The following is an 18,471-nucleotide window of genomic DNA, read 5'->3' as shown; positions in this document are numbered from 1 at the left end:
ACTAACAAATGAAAGAAATTTGTGAAGCCAGTGGACTCCTGTAAGAAAACAAGTCATGCAGACATCAATCTGCACTGTACATGAAGTCTGACAGGTGCTCTCACATTCTTTTAAACTCTACTGTAGCAAAGGGAGCTTAACTGCTTCATTCCTGCACTAGACAAAGTAACCAGGCCAGCATGGTGTAACAGATTGCATGCTCTAACCTGCTGAGAGGGCAAAGGTGGGTTCGGCTGAAATTAACTTGTCAGGATTCAGTTATACGGGATTTGGTATGAGCAAATCAGGTTTAAGGTGTGGTTCTCCCAATTGCAAAAGTAACAAGAAACTTGGACCTGTGTGCTCTGAAATGGAAACGACGTGTTCAGCATGTGAAACCAAGCTTTTAAACACGAAATTTTATTTAAGCAAAATGTTTTATTTTCTTTCAACTCAGTTACAGGTCAGTCACAAGTACACAGTTGTGAATCATTCCCTCTGAGGACTTTTTCTGAAAATCTTGCAACGTATTACAAAAAAATGATCATTTTAAGAACATTGAGATAAATATGAGGTTCGTTTTTGTTCAGATCATATTGATCAGTCAGGTCATAACAGTCCCAAAAAAAGGAAAATTCTGTTGGCCAGTATAGAATTAACCAGCCCAACAGATGTATATGTGGCAAACTTAGAAGGCACTTCAATCTCTTTCCTCCTCCTGGCATTGTTGTCACTTTTTGGTACTTTGTACCATGAATACAACATGTGCAGGCTCACCGTTTTCACTATCTGCCGAGTTGCCAGCAGTATTACAGCCCCCACCAAGAAGCGGCCAGTGCCTAACGCTAGTGCGCTCGCTGTCAGCGTGGGCAAAGGTACAGGCAACATGCCCTCAGGCTCAAACGTCTGCCCCAGCTGCTGATTCACCCAGTACCCTGCTGAGGCCCCGGCACACGTTCCCAGAATGGTGGTCGTATCCCCCCGTGTGGTGCTGTAATGGTCCAGCTCTGGGTATATGTAGCAGAGGAAGTAGAACAGTACCAGCACTACAATGGGGGAGATGGGGCTGTTGAGCTGGAAGTGGTCCATTGTTTCCCAGTAGGGATAGGTGCCCCCTAACAGCACGGCAGAGATCAAGATCCCACAGATAACATCCTGGAGGCAGAAAAAGAAGAATCACTTATAAACCAAATTCCTAAAAAAAAAATGGGATGCTGCAATGCATCTGCATATGTCATCTACCCTCATTTTATTCACAAAAGGCCATAGGAAACATATCAAATGTTTGAACTGTGACATTTCACTATTTCAAGAAAATACTAGCTCATGTTGAATTGGGGATAAAATGAAACAGCTTGCAACTAATTAGGTTACTTGGAAACTGCTCAGTAACGCGATTGGTTATAAGAAGAGCGGCTTAGAGAGACAGAGTTTCACCAATCTACAGAAAACTACAAATTTCAGAATACTGTTCATCAGAGTTTAAATATCTCATCATTTACAGTCATAAAATCATCAAAAAATTCTGGAGAAATCTCTGTGTGCAAGGGACAAGGTGGAAAATCAATATTGGCTGCCTGTTTTCATCAGGCATGCATCATCCTCACACAGCACTGCACTAAAAACAGTCAAGATTCTGTCATAGAAATCAATGCATGCGCTCTGGAATACAACAAGTCTTCTCTGGATGAAAACATTATTTAAAATAGATTGAGGCAAAGAGGAAAACTGCTCTGTGGTCAGAGAAATTGAAATGTGATATTCTTTTTTGGAAAACACAGGATCATCTGGCTCGTTATCAGCACTCAGTTAAAAAGCTCTGATCGGATGGATGTGCATTACTGCCTATAGAAGTGGCAGCTTGCACATCTGGAAAGGCACCATCAGTCTTCAAAGGTAAATGCAGGTTTTAGAGCAGCGCATCCTCCCATCCAGACAATGTTTTTTTCAGAAAGGGTCTTGCATATTTCAGCAAGACAATGATAAATCATATGCTGCATCTATTATAACAGCATGGCTTTGTTTTAGAGTGTGTGTGCATAATTGACTTGCCTGTAACATTTGGCATCAATCCATATGAAATGAGAAATGCAACGCGTTGTACAACGAATGCATCAGGAATAAAACAGAAAGGTACAGGTATGTTTAATCTTGACAAAACTCAGATAAGAAGACTTATCACCTTTGTGTCTACTCTGAAAATATGACCCATTGTTAGCGCTCAGTTAGCTCTCCTGATGTGTTTCAAACAGGAACACACCAAGACTTAACAATGTACCACTACAGGCCGGTTTTGGTCATTTTGGATAAAAATCTGTTTATGTTGATTTACTGTAGCCATTCACGTGCACTACAGTGATACAATATAACAATATTTACTTTGAATTTATGCAGAAAAATGACAGGAAAATCCAAACTTTAGTGAACACAGACTTTTACCAACACTAAAATCAACATGTCTGACAGCTTTAAAGGAGTCCAGGTCTCAGTCTGAGGAAAGCTCCTGTATAACAAATCGTCTGTCTGAGGTGGAGAAAAATACACACTGTAATACACCAGTTCCTCCTGATCTGACCTGGTAATTAATAATAGACTTTAATATCAAATGAAGGCACCTTTTGTCCTCTCATGTGTGTTAATATTTGTTGAATCCTGTGATTTGTTCTGCTATGGGCTATGAGTCTCATTCATAACCTCTCATTCAAGACTTTATGTACACTTCTTACAACCTAAGCAAGTAAACCTCTGTTTGTGTCCTCTGCGATGTTTCAAAGGACAGAATTGTGGAGACAGGTCTGATTCAGAGTAAATCTTACTGTGTGCACACCGATGCTTTTTCATTCAGGAATGTCTGGAATGAGATGTGTTTGGGCAGAAAGTGTGTGCTATACCCTGCAAAAAGTTGCAAAGGAATTATTAAAGATTTATGGATTGCAGGCATAGGTTAGATCATATAAAAACTGACCAGGCGTATATATTATTTATGATTTACAAGGTGCATTTATGAGGAGGTATGGTGTTGTAACAGTGGACGATGGGTAGTTTAACCTTCTTGTACTCCACTGTAAATAAAGATCAAATTTTACTATGGTGCTGTGCACAAATCTGAATAGTGTGGCCTCTGTGTGACTGACCAGCGTGACATACGCCACTCGAAACCATAAAAGACGTCAACTACCATTCAGTCTCAGCGTGACTGGATATTAGGGTCAGATGTTTTGGGAATTTTCTCGCAAGCAAGAAAGCAGATGAGCATATTTCCTGTAATCCCACATTTTAAATGGCTATGGTCTTAATAAACGTGATAAAAAAATAACTGCATGAGTCATAAGTGCTGATGCTTCCCATTTAAACGAAGGCAGCATGAAGTGCCTGCTGAATTTTGAGTCTTGGATCAAAGCCTCAGCCAGACAACTTAACCAGACACAATGAATAATGAATCCCATGTTGAGCTTTAATGTTTTATACTGTACTATGTGTGCATGTGTGTGTGTGCGAGTTGAGAGAATAGCTCACCAAAACCGAGTGCATGCCAGTGTAGAGGCGGCTCAGAGACACCAAGGTCGCCAGTGTCACTGCGATGGTCAGGCCCACCCCGAACTGGAACTGAGGCACAAAAATACCCACGTTATCAGCAGACATCACGGCGACCGTCGAGCAAAAAGCACACACACATGATTACATGATAAAAGATTAAATCCATCAGCAGGCTCAGGCATGTCTACAATTCTTCCTTGTGCAGTCATCTTTCAAGATAAAAACCCAAGAATTGTTTTTATTTGGTGCTTTTTTTTCTTTCCACTTTGCCTTCAAATCATCCATTCATCAATGCTCCTCATTTGGGCGTTTAGCTCGTCTCTGCCAGTTATATAGCCTGCCTAGTTGATGTACTGCCTGTCGCTGCTCCTTTATTCCTCTACAGCAGGGATGTCAAACTCATTTTACATTGTGGGCCACATACAGCTCACTTTAATCTTCAGTGGGCTGGATGGGCAAAGCTTCCCTGTCTGTCAATGAAAAGAAGATTTTACTGCACAATTAATTCTTGAGATATTTTAATACAAGAAAAAGAAGTGCAATTCCAACAGCACTTCTCACTTTTTACACACGATAACGAAATCCTGGTGTAGAAAATGAAGGCCTCTCAGCATGACTGTTTGAGCTTAAAATTACTTTGGTGTAGTGTAAATGGGCATAGAGGAGGTCTTTATCAGTAGAAAAAGCTGTGGCACTTATGAGAGTACAGTTTAAAGTCCAAAATCTCCATCCTTCTTCAAAGCCGTCCAGTGGGCCGAATTGGAGTCTTTGCCAGGCCGATTCTGACCCCCAGGCCTTATGTTTGACAACCCTGCTCTACTGTCTCTCCATCTTTTACCTATAGTGGCAGGTTTTGTTTCCTTCGTCCATTTCAATAACAGTGAGAAGAGAGGCCTCCCTCCACTCCTGAGCCCCCTCTTATCCTGCCCTCTGCCTTTTTTCCTGTGTCTGTTCCTGTCCTCTGCAGCTGGAAGCCTATTCACTGCTAGTTCATGAAGAGAGTTTTTTTTTATGAATGGCCACAAAGGATGTCAGAGAAAGGAGGGGGGAAAGAGTCACTCTGTGATTGACTGTCGTGACCTCTGACCTGCTTGGGGAGAAGTTGCCCCAAGGCCTTGTGGCTATTCAGTGGCCTCTGCAACAGCCTGCTACTCATCTATAGTGATACATGCTCTTTTCTTTCAGGGCATTCCTTGAGGAATTTCGGGACACGTTTAAGGGCTCTACTGTACATGCACGTCCCTGGGGTGCTGATCTGATTTCTCTGACCCTGAGAACAGCCACTGCAACAAAGTGTGACACAGAGCTAGCCTAAACGATCCAACCGCAAATCAGTCTGACAGCTCCGGAGACTGTAAACTACTAAACTGAAGGGTTTAGCATTCATTCAGCTCCTCAGTCAAACACACTGCTTGACTAAGATAGTCTATGATTGAGCCCCTGATTGCTTTATTGACTCGACAGAGGAGTGGGAAAGATAAAGAGAGGAAGAGTCAGGAGGAGGAGGGAGGTGGAGACGTGGACTGACAGTCATTGACTCAGCGGAGTCCATCAGAAGACCAAACAGCAGCTCGACGGGTGTGGCTGATGGTGACTGATGGTGACTGCTGGCCCCGCCCTTCCCCACCCATTGTCCAACAGCTCAGGCACGACTCTGTGATGGACAGCTGGGCCACTCCCTTCATCCCAAACCGCCATCCTCAGGATCCCAGTGACGACACTTGGATCTGAGAGAAAACGATCATTTAGCTGGGATAACTCAACACCCAATCTTACTGCGGTCCATAAAATCCAATGGCAGTTTAATAGCACATCTAATTAGAAACCTAGTGTCTGAATTACAGTTCAACATCCACTTAGCCAACACTTCCCAGCTCTGATAGCAGATGAATTACATCATCTGTGGTAGGCAATGGTAATGAACCATGGCTATTCAGTTTCAGTAATATTATTTCAGTAGCAAATCAAGAAACAGTTTGTAGAACCACATGGAAAATGTCTGATTGATGTTATATCCTGATCATCTTATTGTGTTAGCCCTGGGATGCCCTGTCAGGGGCGTAGCCTGTGACCCCAAGCTTGATAAACATTTAAGAAAAGAGATAAATGTTAGAGCCTGAAGTTATTTAAGTTGATATTTTTCAGGCTTTTCAGCATTGCAGAGTAAGTGCAGAATATCATAGTAAAATGCTGTTTCATTTTCCTCTTTCTCATAAGTCCACATGTACAAGGCCTTGAATAATCAGGCCACACAGACCTCATAGTCCTGTATCACTCCATTAGAACACTTCGCGCTTAGACTGCAGGTTTATTTGTGGTGCCCAGGATATTTAAAAGTAGAACGGGAGGCAAAGCCTTCAGCTTTTCGGCTCCACTTCTGTGGAACCAGCTCCCAGTTTGCATTCTAGAGACAGACAAGCTCTTTACTTTTAAGATTCGGCTTAAAGATGTCCTTTTTAATAAAGCATATATTTAGAGCTGGATCAGGTGACCCTGAATCCTCCCTTAATTATACTGCAATACGCCTAGGTTGCTGGGGGCTTACCACGATCCACTGAGTGTTTCTTCTTCACTCACCTTTTTCCCTTTCTACGTGTTTACACATCACTCGGTATCAACTGCCACATCATTCTTAATCTTTAGTTATTATTAATCTCTGGCTCTCTACCACATCATATGTTTTATCCTGTCTCCCTCCCCTCAATCCCACCTGTCACAGATGGCTGCCCCTCCCATCGTTTCTTCCCATTAAAAGAGAGTTTTTTTTTCTTTCCACTGTCGCCAAATGCTTGCTTAATCCTCTGATTGTTTGGGTCTTATCTGTATCTTATAATATAAAGCACTTGAGGCAACTGTTGTTATAATTGTGTGGTATATAAATAAAATTGAATTGAACTGAACTAGAAGAAATATTTAGAAAAAGTCCACATCATGTCAGCCATGAAGCTGATTATGATTTGTTTATATTCCTAATGTTAAGCCACACTGAACTTAATGCTGACATTATTATGCTAACAGTTTGAATATTTGGAGTTTATAAATATGTCCACATTCTTACAGTGGAATTTCTTTTTAAAAAAATGGCAATTTAATGTCAATTTTTACTGATCCTAAGTGACCTATCTACAGCTCTCACTGAAGCCAAATTATAAAAACAGGCAAGTTCTGCCTCCAAGACTTCCAACTGCCCTCCAAGGTGCTCAGGAACTTTTACTCGTGCACCATAGAGAGCATCCTGGCGGGAAACATCTTAACCTGGTTCGGGAACAGCACCATGCAGGACAGACGAGCTCTACAGAGGGTTGTGCGGTCAGCTGAGCGCACCATCCGCTCCGAGCTCCCTGACCTGCACTCAATCTACAGCAGGCGGTGCTGGACCAAGGCCAGGAAGATCGTGAAGGACCTCAGCCATCCCAACAACGGACTGTTCTCTCTGTTGAGGTCAGGAAAGCGATTCCGCTCCCTGAAGACCAACACAGAGAGACTGAGGAGGAGCTTCTTCCCGCAGGCGATACGGTCTCTCAATCACACCACCACACAGTACTGACCCACACATACAGTTCTTACACACACACTGGACTTTCTGGACTTTGTTTTTGCACAACACTGGTCACTATATTCTTCATTTCCGGTTAATACTTGTACAGCTGCTGTTATTGTGTATATATTATTTATATTTAGATTTCTTCATACATTCTTATATAGTTCTATATTGTGTATTTTGTTGTACAGTTATTTTATTTTCAACTTTAATTTATATATTTTATTTTATCTTATTCTTCCCAGTTAAATTTACCCTTCATTCTAATTTGTGTTGTACAGTTATTTCATTTTTAACCTTAATTTATATTTTATTCCTTCCTAGTTAAATTTACCCTTTTTAATTTTTCATATTTATTTCCTATCTTATTCATAGCCTTTCCTTTTTTTGTTTTCTTTAGGTCACGAGCAGTTGTCTAAGCATTTCACTACATATCGTACTGTGTATGACTGTGTACGTGACAAATAAAATTTGAATTTGAAAAAAAAGTTCTGAAAATTGACTTTACGGCTCAATGTTGTGTGGAACAGGTTCACCATCATATTGGTAGATACGCCTTGGTTAAATAAAACCAGTGATGGAAATATCGAAGTTTAAGTTACAGTTTATCACAGACATACACTGTAGTGGCTAAAGTCTTATCTCTGAATTCAGGTGTTTAGTCTCACTGACACATTTGTGAAAAAAATTCACGCATGAATTCAATTCAAGCATGAACTGTAATAGGATACCAGCATTAAAACAAGTCAGTTTGTGAAATTTCTGCTCTCCTAGATATTCCTCAATCAACTGCTAGCAGGATAACTGCAACTTCAGAGCTCCAAACCTCCTCTACTGTTAATACCAGCACAAAAACTGTGTGCTGGGAGCTTCATGGCATGGATATCTATGACCGAGCAGCTCCTGTAGGTGTAATGTGTAGTAGTTCAATCCTTTTGTCTAAATAGTGTAATTTTAGGCAGCAAATTTTATGGCAATCCATCCAGCAGATTTTGATATATTCCCCTTAAAGCTGCAGTGTCATGGAAACCCAACAAATTGTATGTGACGTACTTCAGTTTTATACAGACAGACACTGTAATGAAGTTCCAGATGGACATGGCTGAAGTGTAATGTGCAAGGAGGGTACAACTGGTGTGGTTGCAAAATGAAGACCTGTTGTATACAAGTCTATGTAAAAACACGGCTTAATCGCAGGTTTGAACACTTATTGAACAGAACATGACATTATTTTGTAATTATGGTCCCCATAGTGCTCATAGTGTGATAACGAGGGTGAAATTTGATGATAGCTTTGTTGATAGCTTTTTCCTTACTGTTGCTGTGACTCATTTTGGATGTAAGCCAGCTTCATTTGCTGGTGGAAATTCTGGGATGATGTTGAAAACTCCGGAAAGTGAATCTGAGCCAGTTTGGAACAGATATCATTAAGCTTGCTTGCTGTGTTTCTTGTTTCTCCTGAATGCTCACCTGTATTCTGGAGGTGGCGCTTAGTAAAAGTGTGAAGGAGATGGCAGTTGCTGCCATAGCGTGGGTGGAGGGCAGTCCGTATTCTGCGTCTACACGTGTCTCCAGCTTGACAACAGGGGGAGAGAAAGGGCGAGGCAGCTTCAGGAGGTCCTTCATCACCTGGCCGACGTACATCACTAACTGCAAACGATAGAAAAGCACAGCTTTAGTAGTGCATTATGGTACCGTGTTGTTAGCTTCAAATGGTATATATCTGCCATCCCTTCCACTATGGTGTATTATTACAATAAAGCAATAAGAAATGCTGCAGAAGTATAGTAAAGTATGCTGGCCACAAAACCAGAAATTAGATGATAAAATAATGCAAAGAGGAAGCAAGGATCCCACTTTAAAGCTAATCACACAATCTCATAAATAAGTAATCATCGTCCCCACTCAAAAAAGAAAAACTGCCCAAGAGCAGAGACTCACACTTGTATAAAGTGCAGATGCTGCAGTAGTATGGTAACAAAATCTACTACAAGGAACAGACGACTGAAGAAAGTAGAGTTTGCTGATGCAGCGTCTCCAGCTGGTATGGTGAGACAGAGGGGTTCTGACACAATGACACAGTCGGCGCAAGGTGTGCACGCATGCTGTACCGATGTGTGTATCCTGCCAAATGTGCTGCCTATTCTTTTTCATGAGATCCCCAGTGGCCCTCGATGGGGCAGCCTGCTCCAGCTCCGGGTTTATTTAAAGCTCTGCCTTGTATATTTAATGAATGGCTGTCTTGGCAAGAAGCAGGGAGGCTAGTTCATGGAGAGAGAGATAGGATACTAATGTGTGTGTTTAAGGGAGAGAATAGAGAGGTTGTTATTACCGTCTCCACTGACACTGTAATCAGGAAACGCTTGTTACCATGGCAAATGATATAAGAGCACATCTTCTGACCCGCTGTTAGTGCAGCAACTATTTAGAGAAACGGATGCAGATAGACATTGAGACAAATGATAGGACCAATTGTGTGAGGACACTGAACATCCGTCTCAAACAATATAAATTAATATGCTGGATGAGGCTGAAGTCAGAGCTCGGACTGATAAAACCTCTTCTTGAGGGTTGCTGTGTTTATAGGTGGGATAGAAAGAGTCTTTCCTACAGAGATAGCCCATCATTGTCTGGTTCATCATTGCTACACAGACTAGAATTAACACATGCACACTTTAACCGAGAGTTAGATGAGACGATTGATACTGTCATTTCTGTCTTTTAGGCACAAATCTGAACCAGTAGATTTAATTGAGGTTTAAGACTGGAAGAAATAATTACTCAGACTTTAAAAACATACCTAAAAGCACAAATGAGCTTGTGAATATGTTTAAAAATCGCCAATTCATTTAATGCAATGTTATGAAACAAAAATTGCTAATTTGTGTGAGGATAACTATACATGTAAAGCTAGTGTGGTTTGAGTAACACGTTCAGCTAAGTAAAAGATCCCCAGGTTGATCTTTGGAGGAGACACAAATCCCTCTGGGTTGAATCATGGAGGACATTTGGTGCCCAAATCCAATAAAATCAAATATGTGAGCTGCCCGCTGTTGTGACCCTTTGTGCCATTCCTAGACTGTATATATATATATATGTATATATTCTTGTCTTTATGTCAGTGGCTTCTATCTCCTCCTTTGGCCAGCCTATTACCCCAGGAAGATGGCCCCAACTGACCGAGTGCTCAGTGAATACCTCAGGCAGCAGAAACCCAAGAAAGAGGAGGGAGACGAGGAACCATCATGGAAGGACAGGCCCCTGCACGGTATGTACCACCGGCAGATAGAGGAGGTGGCTGATATCCAGAAATCCTACCAGTGGCTGGACAAAGCTGGACTGAAAGACAGCACAGAGGCACTAATCATGGCAGCACAAGAACAAGCTCTGAGTACAAGAGCCATAGAGGCTGGGGTCTATCACACCAGGCAAGACCCCAGGTGCAGGCTGTGTAAAGATGCCCCAGAGACAATCCAGCACATAACAGCAGGGTGCAAGATTCTAGCAGGCAAGGCATACATGGAACGCCATAACCAAGTGGCCGGCATAGTGTACAGGAACATCTGTGCCGAGTATAACCTGGAAGTCCCGAGGTCAAAATGGGAGATGCCCCCAAGGGTGGTGGAGAATGACCGAGCTAAGATCCTGTGGGACTTCCAGATACAGATGGACAAAATAGTGGTGGCTAACCAACCGGACATAGTGGTGGTAGACAAACAGAAGAAGACGGCCGTAGTGATCGATGTAGCGGTTCCGAATGACAGCAATATCAGGAAGAAGGAACACGAGAAGCTGGAGAAATACCAAGGGCTCAGAGAAGAGCTCGAGAGGATGTGGAGGGTGAAGGTAACGGTGGTCCCCGTGGTAATCGGAGCACTAGGTGCGGTGACTCCCAAGCTAGGCGAGTGCCTCCAGCAGATCCCGGGAATAACATCGGAGATCTCTGTCCAGAAGAGCGCAGTCCTGGGAACAGCTAAGATACTGCGCAGGATTCTCAAGCTCCCAGGCCTCTGGTAGAGGACCCGAGCTTGAAGGATAAACCGCCCGCAGGGGCGTGCTGGGTGTTTTGTTTTTATATATCTATATATATATATATATATATATATATATATATATATATATATATATATATATATATATATACATATATATATATATGTGTGTGTGTATTTTTAAATCATAGTGTTAAGTTTGACTTAGCGAAAAGTAGTGAATAAAGAACAAACCTATTAGGCCTCTGTTGCACAGGCCTAGAGGCCAGTTTGAGACCCCTCTGGGAACATCCAGTCTTATTCTGCAACCAGTTGCGCAGTGGTTGCTGGGGGCTGTTGCTAGGTAAAATTGGTTGCAAAGATAGTGCTGGTCACTAAAACATTCTAGCAGTCACCCATAGTCAATGTGTCTGCAAACACTCACTAACTAACTTTGAGTGGCAGTGAAACTTGGGAAAGGCAAATGGAAACCAGAAACGAAGAAATTCCGCCTTTAAGGTACACATTGTACTTAACTGCCAAACCAACCAGTTCCTAGAAATTGGCACTGGGGAATTAGGTAAGTGTGTACTGACATCACAAATCAAGTGATTAATAGAGACCTTTTTTCCTAGACTTTTATATAAACCCCTTAAAGGCCAGAAGAAAGATTTAAGGCACTTCTGCAATGGAGAATTGCATTGGATATGGACAGTATCTCTCACTGTGAGCTCTGGTGGTAAACCAGAGCTCCCAAACCTCTTTGTTTTCCTCATCCAAAACTACACTGTCCCTTCTCTCCCTATCCCTACCCTCTGGTCATGACTGAATATGAAGTGTGTTATTGCAATATTTGCGTCTACACTGACTGTACCCACACAAACTGAGACAGACAGAATAATTGGCTCCAGGAGGTGAACAATAAACTGAGGTCAGACAATGGCAAACCCGACCCCTTTCGTACGTCACAACTGTGTATTCAAGCAATAATCCATACTAGTGTGCACCCCCACCGTCTGCCTTCACACAATGGATCTGCATACCAGTTCAAGTGCTTGCATGATATGATACCCCTCCACCAAGCTCTGAACTCACCATCCACACAAACATCACATTCAGCTGCCTCCAGTGAAGTTGTCACCCCAGTGTCTCATCATAACGGTCACATCAAACGGGTTGACCCAGGGACAGTCTGGCCACATTAGGGGAAGAGTTAAAGATAGCTCACACATGCTCTGAGTGATCCTGTGAATAAGTATATTGATCGAGGCCAGAGCAGCTTTGGACTTTGATCTGTCAACATGTAGATGAGACTCTGTGCAAGCGTGCGTGCATATGTATGTGTCGGTGTGAGTACTTGTTTAGACATCTTTGTGAGGACAGAAAATTGACATGTCACTAGACTTGTGGGGACCAACAGTCACTTATGGGGACAAAATGCCCATCCCCACAAGTTTAAAGGTATTTTTGAGGCTCAAAATGTGGTTTAGTGTTATTGTTACAATTAGGCTATGGTTAGATTTAGCCTAAGGGTTTGGGTTAGGCATTCATTTTTGATTGTTAGGGTTAGTGTAAGCGGCTAGGAGAAGCATTATGTCAATTAGATGTCCTCACTAAGATATGAAAATGAGTGTGTGTGTGTGTGTGTGTGTGTGTGTGTGTGTGGAGGAGGTCCCACAGGCTACTGTTTATAAGTCAAAAACACAAGAATGTTAGTTCATGGTGACATGCTAAGCGGGCTTAGCTTAGCTTAGCTCAAAACTGGGAGGCTAGCTCATATATTTTTCTAATATATGACCTCCAAGGTGCTTTAAAATACATGTGTCATCAGAATTATTGTGATAAATCATGGTAGGACCCTAACCCTGCTAATGAATGCACACAACAAAGTGAAGTATCAGTGAATATAACCACCGATATCACAGCTTCAAGAGGTTCTATCATGGATTTCCTTAAAACTGAGCTTATACACCAACATAATGTTCAGATAACATGCAGAATCATTAAAACACTGTGCGGTGCCTTTTTCCTATAATAATAACTTTTTGGATAATTTTATGTTTGAATTTACATTATTATTTTGTCTTTTTAAAGTGTACCTATCATTCTTTATTTTATTTTCTCTCATAGTGGCTGCCCCTATTAAACATGACCAAAGTTTCAAAGGTCAGTGTATGTACAAATAATCTCTCTGATCCAGCTCTGACTGCTCGGAGTCTGACAGTTTTTATATAGTGTTGGCTCTACATGATGTCATATAAAATGGTCATCACAAACAAAGTCCCCACCCACCTATTACTTAGATCACTTTGCTCCTCTAGCAGAGTCCAGGAAAAAATAAACCTTTGTGTTCAGATTGAACATCACATGATTCCTTTTACAATAAAGCCTTGAAACGTTTTTTTATTTTCCTGACTTCATGACTCCTTAACTACAAATAATAGGGGCTGGGTTTGTACAATGGGCATTCTGGGAGTCACGTTCCTCCATAATATGGCTGTGAAGCCAATATGCCAGGTCCCCACAGCATGGTTTCTGCAATTTACTGCAATAGCTTTAATAAGGAAGTGGAAACTGTTATTCTTCTGGGCACAGTTTTAAGCAGTTCTTTTAACTTTTATGATTTAGAGTACGATCCTCTGGTGCTCCTTTGTAAGTTTCTATAGAATTGTCTTTGCTGAGCGGGCCTTTACTTTTCCATTTTAGAATAATCTTATTTGTATCAAATGGTTTGTTCTAACATTTCGTTAGAAGTGGCTTTTTCTGGGAATAAAATTACTTTTTATCACTATGTAGGAACATCATATTAGAACACCTCATGTGGTTAAAAAAACAAAAACCATGCAATTGTGCGGATGTAAACCTGAAATTTTTGATATTCTAAACGGCACATGTGATTTGCATAACGCTATGTTACAATGACACCTGTGTAATTCATGACCATATGGTGAGGCACAGTAACTGTTTTCTAAGTCAACCAAAGTCATTGTTTAAGTAAAGCCAAGAGCGAGCAGTGAAGGACACAAGGATGCATGTGGCATCCGTGCTGCCAGCGCGAAGATTTGCTGTTTATGTGCGCGACAGAAGAGAGGACGGGGGGTGCAAAGCCCTGCATTAACCTCAGATAACTCCACCAACACAATGGCGGGGCGCTTTGAGAAGTTAGAGGTGCGGGTTGACACACCCCGAGGGCTGACAGACCAAATGGTAGGTCCAGAGAGAGAGAACGCTCAAATGCACCGACGAGGCCAATAAAACACTCTGCTGGTAGAGCAGGGGGAGGAGAGCACACAGCAACGCTGGTAATGTCTAACTAGAGGGAGGGCAATGAGTGTGTTTAGCAAGTGAGATGGGGACTGCGAGTGTGTGTGTAGCTGTTTATGCGTGTGTTTGAAAGTTCACACAGGGGCATGGTGCAGCCAGGATTCCAGAAGAATGATATCTATTCCACCCCGCCCCCAAAAAACACGGAGTTCAGATACAGGGCATCCACCCAGCATTCGGGGCAGGGACACAAAGGGCATGAAAACACACTGCCCATCACACACACTGCAAAGAGTGAGGCCGTCTGTGTGTGTCTACATCTAGACTCCTTCTGGGGTTTGACATGTTTTCAGGGTCATCATGCGCTCGATTCTGCCAGAATACACATCTGAAGGGGAGCTCCTAACAGTACTTTCCCACTGATGTGTCCTCATGTGTGGCCTTTCACCATGTCAGGGGTCCTGGTCAGGCTGGCCCCTGTGCCCCCCACCCCAAGGCCTGGGGATATATGCACATGATGGTGTCAGAGACAGGTCACTGGAGGGGGGGGGCAAGGATGAAAAGGAGGTTGAAAGGTGAAGAGAGAAGAAGGCAGAGAAGCAGAGAGAAGAGATGTGGCATTGTGAAGGAAAAAGACATCAGACTGGAGGCTTGTGCACGCTAATGCAGTCTGACTGACATATACACACACACACTCACACACAAAGACACACTCTCTCCAGCTGCGACTTACGGCCCACATGTTGAGAAGGCGGCGGCACAGGAAAGGGTCCACGCTCCAATGTATGTTGGGCAGACAGGTGATGTAGAAGATTTCATGCCCGAGGCTGGCCGACAGCAGGAAGAGGAAGTGCAACGGCCAGTTCCTCACCTCGTAACGAGGCCTACCGCAGTCCTGCACATGAAATGCAAACATCATGGAACAAGCTGCCTACAGATAATGCCTGGCTGTCTGTCAGATCAGATCAGACCAGACACACCTTTTGTTTGCGGCATATCACTTTTCTTTTAAAGCTTCCTCATTTAAAAAGCAGGCAGTTTGAAGCCTATAGGATTCCTTTACTCAAGCATGACTATCATGAAACCAGTGGATTCACAGAGACACCTAAATTGCAGTTTTAATCTCATGGGTCCAACATCTCCCATAATGCAACTGCTTAGACTCTCCTATTAAACCTCACATTGCCTAGTAAATCCCCACTGCTTTCAAACCCGGCACTTCCACTTTATGTTATAAACATTTCCAAGACACACTTACAACATCACTGTGGCATAATGGGGGGAAATTAACCTGGCAAAGGTCCTCCAGAGTCACAGAGGACATCACAGCCTTTTCTGTCAGTATATAAGTCTCATAGAAGGAGATATACTGCAGTTACTGAGGTTTAGCCTTTAAAAACATCCATATCGCTTTGTGCTGATCCGTTTATCAAGAAATCTTTCATGCTTAAGTCAGAATGTAACCTGACTACATCTTCACTCAGTGACGTTACTTAGAAAAACAACAAGGCCACTGTTACATGTTAGTGTGTGACCCAACTTGTTATAGTGCACATGGCTATCTGCTGGCTGCCAGAAGCAGCCAGTCAAACGGGAAAAGCCAGACAGCTTGTTTTGCATAATCTCAAATAAATCTAATGAACCCGAAAGTGAATTCTCAGAGATTCGACACCAACTGTGCTTTATCCTACAGAATTTAATGCCACACAGCAGGACTGAAATAAATAAATAAATAAAAATGAACACTTTCACCCGGTGCTTTGATTGAACTAAAGGAGAAACCTTACACGTGAAGCGTATCCATTCTCCTTGTATTTATAGTTGGAATTGCGGTCCTGGTGGTCCAATCTGTCCCTCACCAGCTGCCCACGTGGTCTCTCGGGCTTGAGATGCGCGCTTTCGACGAGGAAGAGTCCGCATCGCCGCTGGAACCGGGCCACGAGCTCTGAATCGTGGAGGTAAGTCAGGAGCTCCATGCAGCGCGACAGGTGAACCGACATACACACTCACACAAAGACGCACACACACACAGACACACACACACACAAACTACGGAAAGGAAGTAGATGATGAGGATGTTCCGGACAGGAGGAGTAGTGGAAAGTGATATGAGCCCAAGCAGGGGCGCATCCCAGGGGGCAGGTTGTAGAAGGGCGGACAGGTGCGGCTCGCCGTGCGTCACAGGTGTGCGAAGCGAGGCGGGGCTAACTACAAAAGGGGGCTGACCCGGTAGTCTTTAGTTGCTCACCAGTAGCTAAAAGTTAGTGCGACCTTTATACCGGGCTGGTTCAGGTGTTATCATCAAGTATTTATAGCAAGCACGAGGAAGATTTATGGCATGTCCATGATAGCAGGGCTTTTGATGGGGCTGTATCTTCATGTTGCTGACAACCGCACAACAGAAGTTCAGTGGTCGAAGGCTGCGCTCATAGAAGGTTTTAAGTTAAATCAGCATGTCAGCGGGATTATTACTGAGTTATTACTAAGGAGTGTCTGAAGAGTCAAACTGTGTGGCTTTTTGCAGTAAACTGCCATAACTGTGAGCATTTGTCTCAAAACACAAGTTTCCCTTTTCCACTAATTGGTTTATCTCGTAGATATCAGATTCAGTGATGTGCTTCTCCCACAGGCTCAGACCACACGCCTGCTCTAAGAGGTTTAACAGGCTTTTCTGAAACTTTATGTTTTCTTGTAATGACTTGTCTTTTCTCCCGAGCTTAAAATACAGGCAGGATTTACCCCATCAGACTTCAGTCTATAGTATTCAATTTATTTCTAATTTTTCTGGTCTTTTAAGCTTAAGATTTATTTTATGATTTCAATGCTTTGTTTATTTGTGTCATGTGTCAGGTCCCTAAGTGGAAACCTTTGCCAGGGTCACATTTCTCCATCATATTCTGCAGGCTATAGGTATTTTCTTAATAATAACTATTTGTTTTTCTATCAATAATTAATTGATCATTGATTTAAAATAATAATAAACATTATTCCACGAAGCCCAAGTGCACATGTTCAATTCACCCTCAAAAAATGTTTATTACTTAAATCAACATTTTATGGTCATGAGGTCGTTATCCACAAAATTAATCTGCCTGTGATTTTTCACCACAGCAGAGACTTAACTGTACAGTACAGCAGTGAGCTTTGATTGGGAACAGCTCTGATGTGGATACAGGTCAGTTGTGACCATTCTGTAGACATTATCATGTTCACTTTTATATGTGCAAAACCTAAACTCATTGTTGGTGCTCATTTTCTCATATCATTGAATAACCAAAGAGTAAACTAACTTACCCGTGGTTACTTGGGACCTAATACAAAAATCAGTTATATCATCCTGTTAGAGTGCAAAGTAAATTGTGATTACAAACAGAATGCAGTGATTCAGACATAATTTAACCTCTTCAGATGGAAAGGGTACAATGAAAACTGACATGTTCAAATATTTGCCCATTTTAAATATGATAACACAGTGCTTATTACTGTGTTGCATCACCTCTTCTTTGTGCTTGTGCTGACATCACTGATATTGCAGGTTTTTGGGAACTCAGGAGGTCAGTTGCTGTAGTTTTGGAATAAAACTTTTTCCATCTTGCTCGATCATTTAATAGGAGGTTGGCTTCTTAACAGTCCGAGGGTGTTCTTTGCTGTGTTTTTCACTGCTTATTGTTCTGACTCTTTTCAGTTAATCTGGGCAGCAGTTAATCCACACTATTCGTCTATGGAACCATCCTGCTATAATGGAAGGTACCGGCTTTCTGAAATACGCAACACCTTCTTTGAAAAAGACGACTCTGTGTGGCAAAACCTGTGTATGACATTCAGCATTCATGGTGCCCTCACATATTCTGCAAATGCACCATGGATGCTTCTGGGCAGTTGGTCCCTTGCACAAATAAACCAGAGTTTGGGCCACTGTGGACCAGGTTTACTAAACAGGGTGAAATAGCGTGTGAGTGCTTATAAGTGTGGTTAGTTCTACAGGTGTTTACAAAAGTTCCACAGTTTTCTAAACACAGGTGCAGTCAGTTCATTTCAATATTAAATGCAAAAACAAGACACACTTAGGCTAATTAGCAGTAAATTGCATGCTGCAAAATGTTAATGAGTCAGTTTGGCCTTCCTGTATTTTGCGGTGTGAGAGAGGAACTACTAGAAATATATATGTATCAGGGTAGG

The 18,471-nt window shown here is 42.3% G+C and overlaps 1 protein-coding gene across 1 annotated transcript; it reads right to left on the bottom strand.

Moving 5' to 3' along the window:
• Window positions 1-397: 397 nt before the first annotated feature.
• Window positions 398-16,581, bottom strand: sgpp2 (sphingosine-1-phosphate phosphatase 2). The gene is made up of 5 exons (XM_040024942.1): window positions 16,080-16,581; window positions 15,026-15,187; window positions 8,528-8,707; window positions 3,496-3,585; window positions 398-1,134 (listed from the first exon to the last, which is right to left on the bottom strand). The coding sequence occupies exons 1-5, from the start codon at window positions 16,290-16,292 to the stop codon at window positions 589-591; spliced, it is 1,191 nt and encodes a 396-aa protein (XP_039880876.1). The 5' UTR covers window positions 16,293-16,581; the 3' UTR covers window positions 398-588.
• Between the last annotated feature and the right edge of the window lie 1,890 nt (window positions 16,582-18,471).

This window comes from Simochromis diagramma, unplaced genomic scaffold (assembly GCF_900408965.1).
Source record: "Simochromis diagramma unplaced genomic scaffold, fSimDia1.1 OVJJ01000348.1, whole genome shotgun sequence".
NCBI lineage: Eukaryota > Metazoa > Chordata > Actinopteri > Cichliformes > Cichlidae > Simochromis > Simochromis diagramma.
This window is presented reverse-complemented; position numbering and strand designations above follow the sequence as displayed.

Bases quoted from the DNA above. Each gene is read 5' to 3' on its own strand.
- sgpp2 (XM_040024942.1), bottom strand. From the start codon at position 16,292: ATGTCGGTTCACCTGTCGCGCTGCATGGAGCTCCTGACTTACCTCCAC. The intron at 15,188-16,079 runs GTAAGGTTTCTC...TTTCATGTGCAG, and splicing joins AGAATGGATACGCTTCACGT to GACTGCGGTAGGCCTCGTTA. The intron at 8,708-15,025 runs GTAAGTCGCAGC...TATCGTTTGCAG, and splicing joins GCCTTCTCAACATGTGGGCC to TTAGTGATGTACGTCGGCCA.